General features: G+C 37.6%; 1 protein-coding gene and 1 long non-coding RNA gene across 3 annotated transcripts in view; one reads left to right on the top strand and one right to left on the bottom strand.

Moving 5' to 3' along the window:
- Positions 1–5,654, top strand: part of crybg1.S (crystallin beta-gamma domain containing 1 S homeolog) — a 164,099-nt gene extending 158,445 nt beyond the window's left edge. For both annotated transcript variants that reach the window (XM_018265409.2, XM_018265410.2), the window contains one exon: positions 3,441–5,654. In XM_018265409.2, the coding sequence (XP_018120898.1) occupies positions 3,441–3,529 (89 nt within the window). In that variant the 3' untranslated portion in view covers positions 3,530–5,654. The remainder of the gene's footprint in view (positions 1–3,440) is intronic.
- A 3,941-nt stretch (positions 5,655–9,595) lies between these two features.
- On the bottom strand, positions 9,596–15,121 carry LOC121394245. The gene is made up of 4 exons (XR_005961580.1): positions 14,091–15,121; positions 12,084–12,267; positions 11,735–11,800; positions 9,596–11,180 (listed from the first exon to the last, which is right to left on the bottom strand). It is a non-coding gene; the product is annotated as an uncharacterized LOC121394245 (long non-coding RNA).
- Positions 15,122–19,196: the final 4,075 nt, after the last annotated feature.

Below are 19,196 nucleotides of genomic sequence, written 5' to 3'. Positions count from 1 at the left end.
AAAATAATCCTTTGTCAGAAACCTGTTTGTTCTTGCAGTGGAGTTGTACCATGAGTCACAGCTCTGTCCTGTGAAGAGTTTAACGCTTCAGGGCTTTGAAACATGTGGGTAGGACGAGATACCTGTCTGGATATATTGCATAGTGTAAATGTTTTAATATCAGATAGCAAGTCTGTGGCATTATATTGCTTCTTGTGATACTGAGTATGTAGATAATGCTATAATTTATTTTTTTAGGCTATTTAAGAAAGCTGAATTGGATCTGCTGCTAATTGTTTTATTATTATTCTCCTTTATTTTATAAAACACCAACTTTTTTTGCAGCACAGAGAATGTTTATTTACAGTCCCTGCCCTTGTGGACAGTTTAATTTCTTTGCCACCAACACACAGATGTACATACAGATGCACACATTCACACAGTTTACTGCTTGCTTGTTATTCCTGTTTAACAGGAAACCCGTTTGGTCACAGGGCTAGAGACTAGGTACATCCATATTTTATACTGTTTCTTATGCATGGTCTCTGGTAGTCCTATCTCATTTCAAACCTTATGTGCAGGCGCTGGAGCTATAGATCCGATAATATTCAAGGAGAGATTAAAATGTAGATTATTAGACTGTAACGATAGGAATGGAAGGGCACAAATACATTAAAAGGGAGCAATGCCACAACAGATATAATAAGGTAAACAGGTATCTAGCAATGGTAAAATGTTGCACTCCACATTTAAAAAGAAATGGCTTGTGCAAACCTGGTTAAATGAAAACTATACCCCGAAAATGAATACTTCAGCAACAGATTTATAACAAATGAAGTCGCATATTAAAGAATCTTACTAAACTGGAATATATATTTAAGTAAATATTGCCCTTTTACATCTCTGGCCTTGAACCCCCACTTCACTGTGAGGGGTGCCTCAGAGATCACCTGACCAGAAATATTTGAAAGAACTGTAACAGGAAGAAGTGTGGGAGCAAAAGACAGAACTCTGTCTGTTAATTGGCTTATGTGACCTAACATAAATGGTTTATTTACATGAGGCAGGGTTTTATATATGAGCTGTTGTATGCAATATATTTTTATGAAGACGAAAATTGTTTGGGGGGTATAGTTTTCCTTTAAAGGGGATCTATGGTCGAAATCTATAATCTTTCCTAGGCTTTGGGGAATGATTATAATGCCATTTGTAATTGCAATGCATGTTTTTTAACGGTTTTGATGCTCTAATAGCTGTTACCTTGCCTGTCAGTGTATTCCCCCACAATCTGCTCAGTTCACTTGTACAGAAAACCTTTATGGCCTGCGACCCGTCTCTTCTGCCTGACCTGCCCACCCACCAATGAAAAAACAGAAGAAGGTTATTTTTTCAGAAGCAGAAGTGCACACAGCTGAGGGAGAGACCCAGGAGAGAAGGAGAAAGTCTAGCGTAGCTATATAAACTTACAGTGACATAAAACAGCATATTACTTGTTTTTTACTCCCACTACACTGTTACCAAATCAGACTTCTCCAGCGCGCTGCAATGCTAGGATGGGCACCGTCAGAAAAAGCAGGAAGCAATTACCTCGAATGTTTAATGTTTAGGAGGGGGCAGTGCTCTGGGGAATCCCAGGTACAGCGTGTCTATGGCCGGCGTCATTTATTACACAGTCCTGAAGATTTTGCGACACCAGCATCTGTTTCAGTGGGAGTAAAAAACGAGTAATGTGCTGTTTTATCTCAATGTAAGGTTATTTCATTGCTTGTGTTACACAACGCTAGACTTTTCCCTCTCTCCTGGGTCTCTCCCTCAGCTGTGTGCTCTTCTACTTCTGACCTGGCATCTGTAAAAAAAACCGCCTACTGTTTTTTCATTGGTGGGTGGGCAGTTCAGGCAAAATGATTATAATCATTCCCCAAAGCCTAAGAACGATTATAGATTTCGACCATAGATCCCCTTTGAATTTAGATATAGGAGACTGTCTGTGTTATACTGCCACCTTCTGACTGCAAATGTAATACTGCAGAAAATACCCGTCCTTATAGTGTGTTTGACAAGCCTTTTAGACACAAGTTTGAGTGCACCAAAACACATCAGCTAACTGATTCCATTATATTTTGCCTGATTGCACTCATGGGTGTCCAGAGTTGAGGTTTATTTTTTTGCATTTTGCATCTTAGCTTGTTTTTTTATATTTCTCCATTTGGCAATGCTTTGCTTATAAGTTTGCCAAGTTATTTGAAGGCTTGGTAATGTTCATATTCAAGGTAATGTCCTGCATATTGCATGGCATTATGGGTAGTTATCCGCATGATTTTATGAAGGAAGGGTCTTGACAAACTAATGGCAAACTAATTGAATGATGTAATTGAATTGAAGTACTCGAGTTACATACACCCGATTTACATGCAAACGGAGGCTATTAAAGTAACAAACTTGGGTTTGCTTGACCTTTATTAGCATTTAGCTTTAATAAACCACCTGCCCCAGTCCCCTCTGGTGTGTGTTGTCTACTGTGGAGCACAGAAAGGTGAAAATAAATAATATGTTAAGACAGACATCTGTCTAAGCTGCACTTAATAAATAAATGTACAGTATATGTTTCAACTTAAATTCATATTAAGAACAAACCTATCTCATATGTAACCAGGGGACTGCCTGTAATTAGCAGGAAATTAGCCAGTTGTGTCTGGAAAATTAGCCATTTGATGCAGGAAATTAGCATTAATGTTTCATTGTAAGCTAAGATGTCATGGTCTTGGCGATGCAATTTTTTCTGTAAAGAAAAAGAAAGAGATGGTGTACAGTGGGAAGTTGTGAAATTTTCTCCCTGAAGTTACTCTGGCAGTTACATTAGATAGCTTCGAGAAAGGGATGGATGTTCTTTTAGAAAATGAAAAAATTCAGAGTTGCTTAAATTAATTCTTATTCTTATTCTTATGAATTATCCCTCAAATTTTTCCCTCTAACCGAAACTGGAGATGGCTGTACCTGTGTTAATGTTTACATTCCTCTCTATCAGCTAGAAGTGAGGCAATTTTTACTTGGTGGATGTGTGTCTTTATCTTCTTGTCACTAAGTAATTTGACAACCAAATTCACAGTTAAAGTTATCTTGCCCTGGAACTCGTTCAAAGCTCACTAGGTTTTGAATGAATTTCTCTTTGTGTTGCTTGGCATACTTCCACCCGATAGAAACAAGACTTTTGAATATAATATGTGTTTTTTTTACAAATAAATACAGTCTTTTGCTCAGGGTACCCCCCCCCCCCCATAAAAAAAGACATTGGGGGGATGCTTCAGCAAAAACAGCATAGTCCTACTGGCTTCAAAGAGGCAAATAAATATTTGTGTAAAAATTGGTTTCATATATGATGTATTGATGATGATAGACAACTTACTGTACTGCATGTGGAGGGTCGTTACAGCTAATGTCATTGGTTGTGATTTTGCTTTTAGGAGGAAATCAGTATGACCAGCAGCACGTTGTACTGAACCCTTTCACAGAGGGGAAACTGACTCAGCTGTGGGAAGTTTGTATTCTGTGAGGGAAGTCACTACTATGGATCTAAGGAACAAGTGGAATTGCTTTGTGTCAGACCTGCACTGTATGTATGTGCTCAGAGAAGAAACAACAGATTCCTCAACGCACCATTCATTTTACAACTCTGCAAGCCAACCCTGCAACAAGGCCCTGGGTCATAGCAGAGCTTCTCATTAAGGATGTCTACTTTTAATACTGTTTCATGCTCTAGGTGATCCTACCCTGAAAACGTGGACTGCATTTCACTGCATTGCAGCCATTGAATCTTGTGCCAAGAGTGAATTAATCCCCTTAAATTAAGGGATATGTCAGAAGAACCTTGAGAGTATTTCACATGCAAGCCTGTCTGATTGCTGGGATGTTCACATGGTGTCAGATTTCTGTTGGATGTATTAAATGAGACTGAGGAATCAACCCTTGTGGTATATGTATACTACAATTACATATTTACAATGCTTTCCCTCTACACTAAAAACAGCACTACGGAGATTTAAGGCATCCAGCGTGCATTCTATTTTATTCCTCTTTTAAGGTGACTATACTTAATAAAAGGACTGATCTTTATTGGGTCTCCTAGCAAAGGGGATCTGAAGAAATGTAACAAGTTATAACATGTCGGTTTAAAGGTATAATCACTGGCTCATAAGTCCCTGGAACTTGAAATGTCCTGCTTGCTTTCCTCCGAATCCTTGCCCAGCCATATATCTCAATATTTGCATGTGGCCTTTTCCTACTGTACTGAAATATTATATGTGTGCCCATGGGTTATGGGTGCTGTTTCAACTCTGCACCCTCTGTAGTTTTATCCCTGCATAACACTAAAAAGCGAAGACCCTTAACGTATTCTTTTCCCAGAAAACTCCACATCAGCAGTTAATTGAATGTAAAGTTTATTAAAACACTGCTCATGCACTTTGCACCTTTTGTAGGGAAATACCTTATCATAGCACAACAGTAATGACTTCACAGGAATAATGGGATCATTTAGCTTATTGTGTACACACAATATTTCTTCTCTGCGTAGCGCCTTTCATACTAATGCATGGAAGTTGATCCTATAAGGGAACCTCTAGAAGGGATTTTGTCATGCTTCAATACGTAGGTATACAGTCAGTGAATAAATGCATTGTGTGTATAATGCTGTATGGCCAAACAGCTCTACCCATTCTAGTAAAAATAAATGTAACTGCCACCTATAACAGGACATAGCCATACCAAATTTTATTTTCAAAATTTACGAACAAATATATTTTTTATAAGCGATGCCTTTGTATTTTACTTGTGATGAAAGACATTCTATAGATTTGCTAATGGCAACTTTGCAACAACCAATTTTAAAGCAGCTATTAGTTTTGGACTAATATGATTAATACCATTTCTTAATATCATATTTTAATATCCTTTTTCCTGAGCTGAGATGTTTGCTGAATCTTGCATCTGAAACTGTTAGATAAAGGAAATCGCTGTGCCTTTGTGTTGGAGACAAAGCTTAGGGATGGTGATTGGACTTAATGCACTCCAGGCTTTGCTTAGAGAGTGATTTGCTCTGCAGCCTGGCTTGGATCCTTCCTCCAACTAATAACCAAAGTGTAGAGGTGCTGCAATGCATCTTAACCCTCTCATTGTCATTCAATTTGATCTCATAGAGGATAGGACGTAAAAGTATAAGCACATTTACAGAGGTCCACATGCTGCCTGGATGGAATGTACAGTGTTGCCAGTGGGTCGCTTGCGATACACAGGGTTCAATGAGGAAGCCCATTTCTGGCTTTCAACTGTATTCTACATCAATCCCACCATGTGTAGGAATCCATCTAGTTCCACAGACACACTGGGGAGCAAGTATGAAATGATTGGTTTGACTGCTGTCAAAATGAAAAGCATTGCACTCACTCCAAAGAGAGACCTGACATTGATAGATAACAATAACAATGTCCATTGTCATAGAGTTCAAATGCACCATGTTGCTAAGGGGAAACAAATACTGTAGTTTTACTATTTTATTGTAGTCATGTATTATAAATTTGGATAAAACAAGAAGTGCTGATTTTTGTTTACTGCTGCGTCCCTGAAAACTGTGGACATTTTTCTGCAAATTTTCTTTCTGAAAATAAACATCTGTAAGATAACATGTCCTTTAATGTGTCTGATTTCTTAGAAGTGAACACATCTTCTGAAGTGTGCTAAATGTTATGCTAACGTATAATAAAATGCTTTGTTTTGTACCCATAAACACTATGGCTTAGTCATTGGTTAAGCTGAAAGAATCAATAAACCTCTATTCCATGCTGCCTACTAGAGTCCTGCAGCGGGTCGGGTAAATTCTTTTTTCATTAAGGCATCCATACTGGTTATAAAGGTATTTAAATATCTGAGCTGTCAATCAAATATTACCTGCCCCGCCTCTATGCCTGGATGTCACTGCGCTCCCACATCCCCCCTAACGTTCTGTAATTGTGTAGGGCAATGTGTATGGGCATTAAGTCCCCCATTCTGGCACAAACACAACATTTTTTTAGGGTGATCCACAAATTGTCTTAATCAGGGCCGGAACTAGGGGTAGGCAGAGTAGGCACATGCCTAGGGTGCAAAGCTGAGGGGGCGCCAGGCACATACCTGCTCTGTTGCCTACCCCGTGTCAGGTCCCGTCTCTCCCCGACTGCCACTAGTGTCTTCTGTGTAAAGTCGCAGTCAAGCGCGCACTAAGCCGGCGCCGTGGCCCGCCAGGCTGCCTAGGGCGCCTGGCCGGTTGGCCCAGCTCTGGTCTTAATAACAGTGTCCACAAAATGACTCCTACCTGCTTGCTTTGATTGTGTAATTCCAAGACCAAAGGAAACAAAATATAAATAATACATGTTGTCTAAATACATTTTATTTTTCTCAACTAATATGGTAGTAAATGATTTGGAATTATTTCTTAGGGGACATGTCCCCTTTCAGTTAAGAAGAAACAGAGCTCCAATATAATTAGCTCTAGTCCAGTTTAGTCAAATTACCATATAAACATTGGTCTTACCAGTAATCAGAATAACAATTAATAACTAATTAATAACATTATAAAATAGAAAGGTTGTATTTCTTGAGGCCAGGTGGCCAGACCGAAAAATCAGGTGGAGCTACTGTTGTATATTTATGATATTATGACTGTAAAACTAAAAATATGACAACTTAAAAAAAAGTATTCTAATTGCAAAAGTTATCAGTAGAGCAATTTTACATTCATTTGTATAAGGGGGTTACTCTTTAATTGCAACACCTCACACATATACTTTAGGGTACAAGTCATAGATATAATTTTATATAGAGATCAGTTTAAAACAATGGGAAGTTTATGGCTGAGCAAACAGATACACTGCAATGGAAATCAGCTTTGAGCAAAACATTTTAGGAGTATGTTGTAACATTCAAAATTACCTACTTTTATGTTTTGTGTGCTACCGGTTCTTTAAATTGCTATAGCAGTGAATCCTGTCCAGATTATTTCTATCTTTCCCCCTCTATCTCATTTTCTTTCTCTCCATCTTTTCCCATTTATTTTTCATTTTGTTATCGAAAAATTTAAAAATGTTTGGTTTTGCCTTTGATTTCTGTAATCTGGAAAATTAACCAAGAAAAATAAAGAAAAATGTGCTAAAGATGTGTTAAATATGTCTACCACTAGGTGTCAGCACAGAAATACATGAAAGAATGTAATTCAGCAATTGTTTTGTTTTGCTTTAAGAGAGACAAGATGGAAAATGATGTTTGTGAACTTTCTATACAGTTAATTTTTAACAGCACAAGTTATGCAAAGCATTTCGTGTTGAGTGAAACTTTCAAGCCTGAAAGAGAATTGTTTTGAAATATATTTCTGGGAATGTCCCAATCTCTTGTCACAAGACACTACAGTAGCTTGTAAAAGCAGAGTCATTCTGGGCTAATAAACCAGTTCCATAGAGCTCACTATCCACTGGAGAGAACCTAGCCTGATTAGGGTGAGACTGGCTAAAGGGACATGCAGCATAAAGCCTTCTGAAAACAGAAGGTATTTACTTGTCTCGTGCCATATACACACTCTATAACTCACACAGCCAGTTAGAGCTGCTCTGTGCAACTGATTCTCTCATGCTGCTAACAAACTATAATAATCTAGTTTCATTGAAAGCACAATTTAACCACAATTCTCCTGACAAGGATCTCCTATGATTTCTCCTCAGTTGGATAAACAGAAGAATTAAAATTCAACATTTTGCCTTTAAAAAAATACATTTTAACTACTTAAAGGGTTAACACCGCGGCTCCCCATGTACAGATGCAGCTAGATGTCAACATAGATCCTTTCATATGTAACAACTGTAACAGCATTGGTCACCAAAACACAAAAATGACTACTCCTTTGTGTATACAAACACCAATATAGACACTTTGAAACTTTCAGCTTCATGACGGTACAAATGAGAGGAAACCACCAGTGGTACAAATAACCAACATTTATTTACTGTAACACTAATGACCGTTTTGCTTCTTGCGTGTTCTTTCTCTACCTTACTGAAGGCCTTGGGAACATCAGAAAATGAAAAGATTTTATCAATCACAGGACGAATCCGCAATGAATATCAGACAAGTCATAATAAGAATGGCATGGCACTATGAGAACAACAGAGATGCCTAGCAGAAATGTTATTGTGTTTATAAGACAAGCAAGATGTCTACCAATTTTCTTTCTAATATGACCAATGGGGTCATTGCTTTACTGAATATTTGTTAAAAAAAGGAAAATGAATTACACATGAGGGGCTTGTACATTAATACACAACAATTAAATAACATACAAAATATATAAACAGTGCTTGATGGAGAAATAAACCCTAGCCCCCCTCAATTGCTGCTCCATTGCCCCCCTCCAAGCTTATTCCCCACACTACCTATTCCACAGTGGATTTCAAATGTGCATGCGCATCTAGGGTCCGTGTTGCCTTTCTAACAGAAGAGGATCAAAGACAGGCAGAAGATGGTGCCCTTAAACTATGCTGTGCAACTCTGCAGATTTACAGCAGGTCAGGAGACAGGCAGATGGAGCAGGAAGTGGAAGGGGGCAAGGCTTTAGATCTCCTTTAATTGTTTTAAATTATAAAAGGTTCTCAGTGATGTCACATCACATGACTCACAGAAATGTGTTAGTATAAACTTTTTTTAATATAAACGTAATAAAAGTCCCCTTAGAGTCCACTGTATAAAAGCAGTCATACAATGTGACTAGTCTCTATGTTATATAATATGGGAGTATCAATCCCTAAATAAACTCTATGGGGCAAATTCACTAACCGGTGAAAATTCACCAGCGACGGATTTGCAGTGATCGCAACATTTCCCAAGGAGTAAATTTGCTAGGACAAGACTAATACACTAAAATGTGAAGTTGCGTCCAGGTCGCCGAACGCTGGCGAAGTTTTGCTAGCGTTACATTCGGCAATGAAAGCAAAGTTGTGCTAGCGTTGGCTAATTTGCATACAGCAGGAAATTATAAAGCTGCATAGACGTATATATTGCAGCAAATACATTACATTACACAAGTCCAGGGAACCTTAATAAAGAAAAAAGAGTTGTTATAATGCCCTACACATGAGCCCACTGTATAGTTTATGTTCCATATGTTAGAAAATGTATGGGGGAAACCGGTTACCTAAAAATTTTTACAGACTTTTGCAGGCTTTCACTCAGAAAAAAGGAAAAAACGTCAGCGTTTTTTTGGGTCTTAGAAAATTTTTCCACTAAAAATTGAGGAAGTCCTATGCATTCCATTGCACTTAACCTTGCCTGAGTCTGGCGAAAGAGGTAACGTTCAGTAAAATCTGCATTTTAGTAAATCTGCGGAGTTACGTCCATTCGCCAGAGCAAAAATTCCACTGCCGATAGAGTGTGAATGATCACTAGAGTCTGTCTCTTTCGCTAGCGAAGTTACAACTGCGCTCGTTAGTAAATCGGCAAAGTGCCTGAATGACGTCACACTGGCGATTTTTTCCCAGCATTAGTCACTTCGCCTTTAGCAAATCTGCCCCTATATATTTGCTATATAACAGTATATTATATAAAAACATATTTGTGTGTTACTCTTCCTTTAGAAACACAACAGTTAAACATTCATTTATTTTGGGCGCAATACTAAAGCACACAGTAGATTAAGAGGGAGTGTACAAACCAGTGAATCACTACAAGGCTGACCTGTAACTACTCATCAGATGTATTATGGAAGTAGACCTGGCATAGCCAAGGCCTAAAACATGAATTCCAAAAAATGTCGATAATCACAATCTAAAGCATTAGTAAATTCTAATCTGTATTCACTAGCCGTATTGTCTGCTTAATCCACAAAAGGCTGACCATTCAATATGGTTCCATAAAATCCCGTCACTGTCAAAATCAACTGACTCAAATAAAAAAGGCTTCCGGTATTAAGGCTGTAAAGGTGGCAGGGCAGGGGGCTGCAGCAGGCTGAATGGGTTATGATTAGTGAAGATTAAGGGAATAATAGGAGCACAATCTATTTACAGCAGAGAATCAGGCTCTGAGTACAGGATACTTTTGTTTGTTCTGGGAAGAGGGATTAATGCTAAACTTTGCCTAGAGTGCACAGATAATAGAAGCTGGTATACATCGGTTTCTGCTAAAACACTATCCGTATGCAAAGGTTCCATAGTTATTCACACTGATAGCTCTCTGCTATGTAAAAACAACAGTGTTGCTGCTGCTGAAACAGACTTTTGGTTATGAAAGGAGAAAAAAGTTTACTGTAACTATTATTCATTGGTTACAACGGATTGCTAACATTCCTTCTTGTTTCTGTTGCAAACACTCTATACTGGGTATAAGAAGCTACTTTAACTGTATATTCCATGATATTATATACCTTTAAATCATTAACAAGTTCTCCGATCTCATCCAGAGATGGTCCACTAGGGAAGAAAAATACCCATCGATAATGGACTCCTTTGCAGAGATAAGAAAGAGCAACCCGAATCAGAAGATATAAAGACGTTATTATATTTACTTTCCAATATAAAATGGTACAAGTGGGGGTTTCAACAGCAACTCATCAATTAGTTTTGATCAGTCTCTTTCATTTCATAATAACTGAAAGATGACCACAAACTTAAATTATAGGTACAGTACATAGTCGGGCTGGGGAGGTAGACTCATTTTTATTGTTTTTATCTAAATATAAAGTATATAAAAATCTTCACCTATCTACAAACAATTAGAGTTAATTCTTATTCACAACCCCAGCAGCATCACCAATCTTCTGATACACTGATGCGGGGGTTACATGTCAGAGATTGTTGAGAAGTTGTTACAATTTTTAACATCAGTGTTTTTTTTCCCTCCATCCCTGCCAGGATTTCAAATGATGCAGAAAGAGAAGAACTGTTAAACAGCTGGATTGCAGCATAGAAAATGGCATTTATTCATACTTTTTAAAGAAACAGGTAACTGTGATGGGAATATTAGTGGTTTCTGTGTTATGTGGGCCTCTTTGGCCAAATTTTGGTTTGGAAGCCGGAGTTCCCCTTTAAGTTAAGCCATATTAGTAATTGAAATCAAAAGTCTTACCTCATTGCCACTAGTTACAACAAACTGGCCAATGCACCTTGCTGCCAAGGGGGAATTGTTTCCCACACCTTAAAAATATGCACAAAATGTAAAATATAATAATTTGGTTGATCATACTAAACTCCAACAAAGTATGTCATAAGACACAATATATCATTAAAATGTAAGAAAACACACAAGTTCCTGTTAGTCCACAGAATCAAATGTTGATTAAACCAATAAATCAACACTGAGTGACTTTAAATTTATTATACCATGGAGTTTGCTGAGCACATTAGGAACAGGTTTATTATAATTCTGAATTGATTTTTTTTGGAAAAACCGCAAACACAAATATACTCTGGAATATTTTTTTTTGAAAACTTGGATAGTAATTTATTTAAAAAAAGAACACTTCTACAAAAATTGTCTCCAAAACTAGCACTTCTTAGGGGCATTAATCAATAAAGCTCACACGTGATTTTAAAGGGGAGAATAGACTTACTTGATGTCCAGGTTTAAAATAGCGTACATTAAATCCACACTCAATAACAACTCCTGAAACATTTCTCCCAAGCACAAGAGGGAATTCACTGCCAGAAGACGTCACATTTAATGGGTCACGGGTCATATTCAGACTTACCGATCCATATCCATCTTCAAAAGTGAGAAATGTATATGATGAAAAAAGTCCAGTTCCTAAAAACATCTGTTCCAAAACATGGAAAATATTTGTGAGTAGACATTTGGTTCAGGAGTGATTTTGACCTATATTTCCAGGCACATTATCTCCACATTGTTCAGGTTACTCTGATTATGTTTTAGCTTGATTGAGATAAGTATTTGCATGGCAGTATTGCATAGTATTTAATGGAGAACCAAACCCTTAATTATAAAAAACCCTACCTACTTACCCAACATAGACCCCCCCTCCCTGCTCCCCCTCAGCTTAGCTGTTAATTTTGGTAAATGCCCCTAACTCTTTAACCTACCTCTCTTTGCAGATTCAGCACAGAGGAGCTCACTGGCGCCGGCTCTTCGGTAATCTTCGAGTCTTCTTCCAGCACTTTGGCAATTTCCGTCAATTTCAACACATGCGCATTCGAAGACTTCTCCATCTGTGCATGTGCCAATACAGCACCTACTTCCCGAAGAAGACCATAGAGAAGAATATGGCTAAATATGCAAAGAGAGGTAAGTAAAGAGTTAGGTGCATTTACCAAAGGTAACAGCTAGGCTGGGGGGGGGAGCAGGGAGGGGGGGTCTATGTAGGGTAGGGGGGTATGGGTTTTTATAATTAAGCGTTTGGTTCTCCTTTACCAACAGCCATTCTGCCTTTTATTATAACAAGAGCCTGTGTACATTGCTGATGAAAAGCAGTCCCAGAGCATAATGCCTCCACCATATGTCACAGTAGGAATGTTGTTTTCTATGGAGTGGGCAATGATAGATCTACACCACACATATCTAAACTCAAAGACCGCCTCTGGGAGCACCTGGATAACACTTGTACTGGGAACTGGCACTTATATGACAGTGTCACACACAGTAACCTACAGCACTGAAGACCCCTCTGAAATGTGTCTGTAAGTTACCCTCCCATTTAGACTGTAAGCCCTACTGTGCAGAGTCCTCCATCCTGTTGTCTCCTTGACACTTAGCACTTAATCTGTATTGTAATTATATTTATGTGAATTGTATTTCTAATTATGTACTTATTGTTACTTATTGCAGTGAACCCTTTTGTGTTATGACTAATTGATTGTTCTGCTGTACAGTGCTTTGCCCTCAAGGAGTACTATACAAATAGAAACATACATATATCTTTGACTTTGTACAGAATGCTTTGTATTAGTCTCATCTGAAAAAGATATTAGTCTCAAAAAAATTGTCACAATGCAACTGGTATATTGTCATATTTTCTGCTTAGACATGGTTCCTTCTGAGTAATGACTCTTTTGTTCCACCTCACTATAACTAAACATGGAGTAAATCTGCCTATAAAAAAATGTGTCAAAATTCCACCTGAACAGTGCGAATTCCTGTGTAGCCTACAATTGTCTGAGTTTTAATTTTTGTTTAATTAGCTTGTGGCATTAGAATAATGTGCTATATCAAATGGTAAAAATTTAAATCAACCATACATTTAAATTCCCTGATATAACACAACAAAATACGGAAATGCACGAGGGTGTGAGTGTACATGTTAGTATACAGTATGTATATTTTTTTTATAAGCAACCTACTTCTCATATTAAGATCGATCGGATTTAAACTTGTAGCGTGCACTTTAATGATGACTTCATTGGGGTAGTTGATGTCAGGAAATGCCATATTGTTATTGAAACAAAGCACCTCATTGCCTCCATACTTGTCAATAACCCGTGCAGGCATGACTGTATTTATCTTTAAGGAAGTGTTGAAAACACCAGGGGGTATATTTATCAAAGAGTGCAGTTAAAGATCGCCACAATCTGATAGAGTGAAATATTGCCTCTCTGTATTCATTTCTATGGGATTTTGAAAGGCGTATTTATCAAAGGATGAACTTTCACTTTCACCCATTTAAAAATACTCTTTTAAAAATTACATAGAAATGAATGAAGAGTGGCGGAATGTCACTCTAGAGGACTGTGGTGATCTCTAACTTCACTCTTTGATAAATATACCCCCCATGTCTGGATAACAGCATTCTGGATGACAGGTCCCATACCTGTACTTTTATTTTTGTACTCATTTTTGTGTTTTTCTCTAACGACAACAATGAACAATTGATAAGATTTGTATTTTCAGGTATTCTTCAATAGAATAACAATCCATGCGCAACTATTACATCTGCTTATAAGATTTTTTAGTTTTATGATTTATTGATGTCTTTTGATCCTATTATTACAATTTGCTGAAATAAATATATATATTTATGCATTTCTTGACTTTTTGGAAGCTATTGTTTTTGCAACATTCATGAAGGAATATTACCATTCCTAGATGCTAAGTACCTTTTTTTGGACCACAAAAATCAGACCCGTACAACTCGTACTGGACGTTGGAACTCTAGAACAGCAGAGTGAGCTTTACTTATCTTGTTCCATGCTTAAAAGCTGTAATGGAATCGCGACTTGTCATTATACATTAACAAACACATATCATATAGCATGGTGACGTTAGTAGCTAAGCTTGCAATGCAAATATAGAGTTTTACAAAAAGAGTTACAAGTGTTAGAGTTGTAATTCTGTGACTTATTCTGCTTAGGCACTGGGCTACTAAAGACATCCATTTTGGGTATCTATAATGAAATCTCCGTGGACAAGCCAGGGGTCAGTCTGTTAATATGTTGTCAAACTTCCCAGGGCAAATTTAATTAACAAGTAAAATATTGAAATTTATATATAAAATGCATGCATAAACTTTTGATAGGTTCATAAGATTATTTTTTGGCGTAAAAGCAATGACTTGAGTAATCCTTTTAGGGGGGGTGGACCATCTTAGAAATATTGTGAGCTCTATTTCCACCATACAGAATCATTAAGTAAAACATTGTCATCATACAGGACATCCTCAAAGTACACAAACCCCCTGACCCATTTTATGCATTTTATCAAAGTTAAGCTAATTATACAACCTACTGTGTTTTAAAGGGATAGTTTACAATCAAAATAACTTTTAGTATTACATAGACTTGATATTCCAGAACAATTTGCAACTTGTCTCCATTTTTTATGTTTTTTCATATTTACTGTTTTGTCCAGCAGTTCTCCGGTTTTATATTTCAGCAGATAGCTGGTTGCTAGTGTCCTATTTACCTTTGTAACCCGGAAATTGGTTGAATGAGTGATGGCAATATGAATAGCAGAGGGCCAGCATAAAACATAAGTAATAAAAAGTACAATTTTAGCCACACAGAGACCTTGTTTTTGACTGCTGGAGTAAGTGAACCCCGTTTGTAAGCTGGAAAGAAGCAGACGAAAAAGGCAAATAATTCAAAAACTATATATAAATACTTATATATAAATATGTAAGTAAATAGTGAAAAACAATTGCAAAATTGTTAGGAATAGGGCATTCTAAACATACTGAAAGTTAACATGAAGGTGAACCGCCCCCTTACTACAATACCAGAATAAAAATCTAGTTATAATTCCAATACATTCCTTTCGGGTCAGCATTGTTTATATAACCCTACTCAATCTCATTTTAATTAAGTCACGTGGAGCCTCGTGGAATTTATGGGTGCGGAAAGTCTTACAATTTACCTCTGATGAAGTGCCCAATAATATGTGTGTGCTCTGATGGTGTCCTCTACGATGTTCTGATTGTTTTTATGTTATGGAAACAAGCCTGCAAATGCGATTTTTCCCAATGGATCTGTTTCTGCAAAATTGGATTAGGTAATGGTTAAGTGTGGCCACATGCTGGAAAGTAGCAGCAAATTTGAACTGGATTTGTGTATCCCTTGCTAAAATACCCATTTTAAGTATCAGTTGCATCAAATCTTCTGTTAGTTTAGGGAGGGCAGTTTGCCATTTGTTTTGTTCTCTGCCAGATAGACTGAGGCTAGGGGTTTCTTTAGACCAGGGATCCCCAACCTTTTGAACCTGTGAGCAACATTCAGAAGTAAAAAGGAGTTGGGGAGCAACACAAGCATGAAAAATTTTCTTGCGGTGCCAAATAAGTGCTGTGATTGGCTATTTGGTAGCCCCTATGTGGATTGTCATCCTACATTGAGGCTTTGTTTGTCAGTGCACCTGGTTTTTATACAACCAAAACTTGCCTCCAAGCCTGGAATTTAAAAACAATCACCTGCTTTGAGACCACTGGGAGCAACATCCAAGGGGTTGGAGAGCAACATGTTGCTCACGAGCTACTGGTTGGGGATCACTGCTTTAGACTATATGATAATATCTTTGATTGTAGTTAGCACAGAAACACCACAAAGAGGGGGGTGGGTCTAGTAGTTCACCTTTAAAGATAAGAATTATGCCTGAAGATACTTCCTCCCCCACGTTTGATTTTGGAGTTATATAAAAGTAGGGAATTTCTGACCTATTAATAGGCTGTGCATGTCTAGTAATTAAAATCTTGCAGTTTATATGGGGGGGGAGATTTGAGTTTCTCCACAGTGATAGATGGGGGGGAGTGGCTTGCTCCTATGCATTTTATTTGCTTTCCAGTTGCCTTTACAATGTTAATTTTGAAGGTCTTTTTTGAGATTTTCTTCCCTAACAATCTGCTTGCTTAAACCTCTTGAGCAGAATTGACCGTTTGCAATAATAATTTTTTTCAGTGGGTAAATGAAGTGCTTATAAATTTAATTTGGCTTTAAAATAAAATAATTTAATTGTTTGTTTCCAATGCTCTTGCCATCATTTTGAAACAATAATTGTTTACCTCAAGTTCATTGGGCCTATTACTGTCATGATAGAGTTACCAGCCTACGTGTGAAGTGACAAAAGTAGATCTGGAAACAAACTAAGGGCAAGTAAATCTCCAGAAACTATTACTTTATGAACTGTGGAAGAACTGAGAAGTGCATGTCCAAAATGGTCTGACTGCTTTAGTGCAGGTGGTAAATAGAATAGCAACGGTTACGAAACTGTGGGGCTGACCCTATAGGTGGGATTGAACTGTTGAGATGAAGTTGCATTTGTCCCAGACTTCAAATGTCTGTAATCCTGTTTTGAGTAAAGACGTGCCTATATTGTATTGTATTATATAATACAATATAATAGTAGATGAGGTTGAGAAAACACTTGCATTCAAGCCATCAACACATTTGTATGTAACTGAAAGTAGCCAAACTGTTAGCTGATCCAGAGGAAGGTTAATTGAATCGATACAATAGTTGCTAATATTCCTCATATACTGCTATGAAATTTTTAACTAATTGTATCAACTAATTGTAGCAAACAGATCAGAATGCTCCTGGATCACTGAGCTGCCAGACTGAAACCCAAGAGACACGAACATTAAACTTTAATATTCAATTTTTGGAAAACAGTAAAAAGTAAAAGATGGAAAGCAATTGAAAAAAGGCTTTGTTTATGTTGAACAATCTGAAAATAAATCAACTGAAAAAAGTGTTTGGAAGGTGAACAATTCCTTTAAGGAAACAGTCACCAATATCCAATCACAATGGTTCCATTGAACTATTCAGGTAGGTGTTAGTGGAAACTCACACAGGTGTGAAAGTGAGATCTGGTCACAATGGTACCATAATAAATTGTTGTGCATGCAGAAATCCCCATTCTTCTGCACTACAAGGTATTTATTATCAGATATGTAGCTATTTGTCTCCAGTAAGTGCTCTAGGTGCAGGTGCCACAAGAAAAACCAGAACAGCAGAAAGCGTCAGTTTAATTTTTATATAGATGGACTGGCTCTCCAGCCCCCTTATCATCATACTATGTATTGTAGGTATCTACAAGTTGATCCAGGTACTGGTGTGATTGCTTTCTTGGACTCAGGAAAGAATTTTCCCCCCTCGGAGGCAAACTGGCGAGACTTCAGCTTTTTGTCTTCCTCTGGATCAAGTAGCAGTTGGACAAAAAGGTTTAACTTCAAAGATGTATCTTTTTTTCATCACCTGTTGCCTTACTTTTGTGTTATTGACCTCTTACCAGAAGTCAATAGGAATGGGTGGCTGATGGCATTAGGGGGTGTGGAAAGTCATAAATGGTAAAATGACTAGCTACTGTATGTTTGCCCATAGCTAACCTGATAAAGCTGCTATCACAGGTATCACATTATAGTATTCAACATTTATATACAGTAGCTGCCCATTAAATTGTGAGCATATTATCATTACTTTAGATGTAGTTTTGCTGCCTCTGAAATGATACAGCTGCTGAAGTATGTATTTGAAATATGTTAACATTTTTTATATATTACCTTTTTTATATTTTATCTGCAGGCCTTCCAGCTGTTAGAGTCCCTGTAGGCCTTTCTAGTAGAGGATTGCCACTTGGCCTTCAGTTCATCAGCCATTCTTTATGTGAGCAGCAACTCCTCACAGTGGCCAAATGGTTTGGAAAACAAATGAACTTCTCTCCCTTACAGTTTAACAGAGACTTGGAAAATGGGAGCATCATTCAGCAATACAGTAAATCTGCTTCTTTTGTGTAGGAAAATAAAGGAAATCTTCAATCAAAGATGTTCTATTAACAATCAACGCTCTGGTACAAAGCACTAGTAAAGCCTCCAGGAATGTATAAAAAATGATTTATATTTTATTGTCCGTTTAAAAACATAACAACACGCCAGTGGGACCATAAGTTTGGCGCATTTCGTGACATCATGCTTCTTCTTCAGAAGCGATCATTCTAGATAATGTTTCATAACTAATGAAATAAATAATTTTACATGTACAAGCAATTTTCACAATTTTCAATGATGTCATGACACTATGGGATATAATAATGAAGATATATTTACATAGTAAACAAAATTTTGTAATCATTATATACTGGGAAGAGTGTAGGGTGCTGCTAGAAGCACACTGGAGCGCACACACATACATTACATGCAGGCACTGCATCTAGGCACTTGGCATATTGCCAATATGTGGCAGTTTTGGCAAAGAAGCTTGAGTAACAGAGCTAAATCTGTTTTTGCAACAATTTATTTGATAGTGTACTCACGTTTATTTCTTTCTATGAACCAATTAATAAAGATTATACTTTGGAACAGAAGCGTAACTAGAGGGGGGCGGGCCCTGGCGCAGGACGCGCAGCCGGGCCCCCGCCCCCTCCGTACACCTGGAAACTGGCCGGCAATATGCGCCGCACAGCGGCGCGTGGACTGCGCGGACTGCCGGGGGGCCCTGAAGGGGTGCGGGCCCTGGCCCGCTCGCACCCCCTGCTCCCCCAGTAGTTCCGCCACTGCTTTGGAACCCATAAATAGAAATTCTTTAATTATGATCTGCTATCTCCTAGTATCAAAGTAAAGATTTGAGTGCTGTATCTTGTAAGAAATAAGACATTTATTATTACATTACATTAAATAAGACATTTATTATTATATTACATTTAATATATTTCTTAATAATAAAATATATTGCAGAAAATCGATCATATGTAAAACCCTGCTTCATCTAAATAAACCATTT

The sequence above is a fragment of the Xenopus laevis genome, chromosome 5S, assembly GCF_017654675.1.
Source record: "Xenopus laevis strain J_2021 chromosome 5S, Xenopus_laevis_v10.1, whole genome shotgun sequence".
Classification (NCBI taxonomy): domain Eukaryota; kingdom Metazoa; phylum Chordata; class Amphibia; order Anura; family Pipidae; genus Xenopus; species Xenopus laevis.
This window is presented reverse-complemented; position numbering and strand designations above follow the sequence as displayed.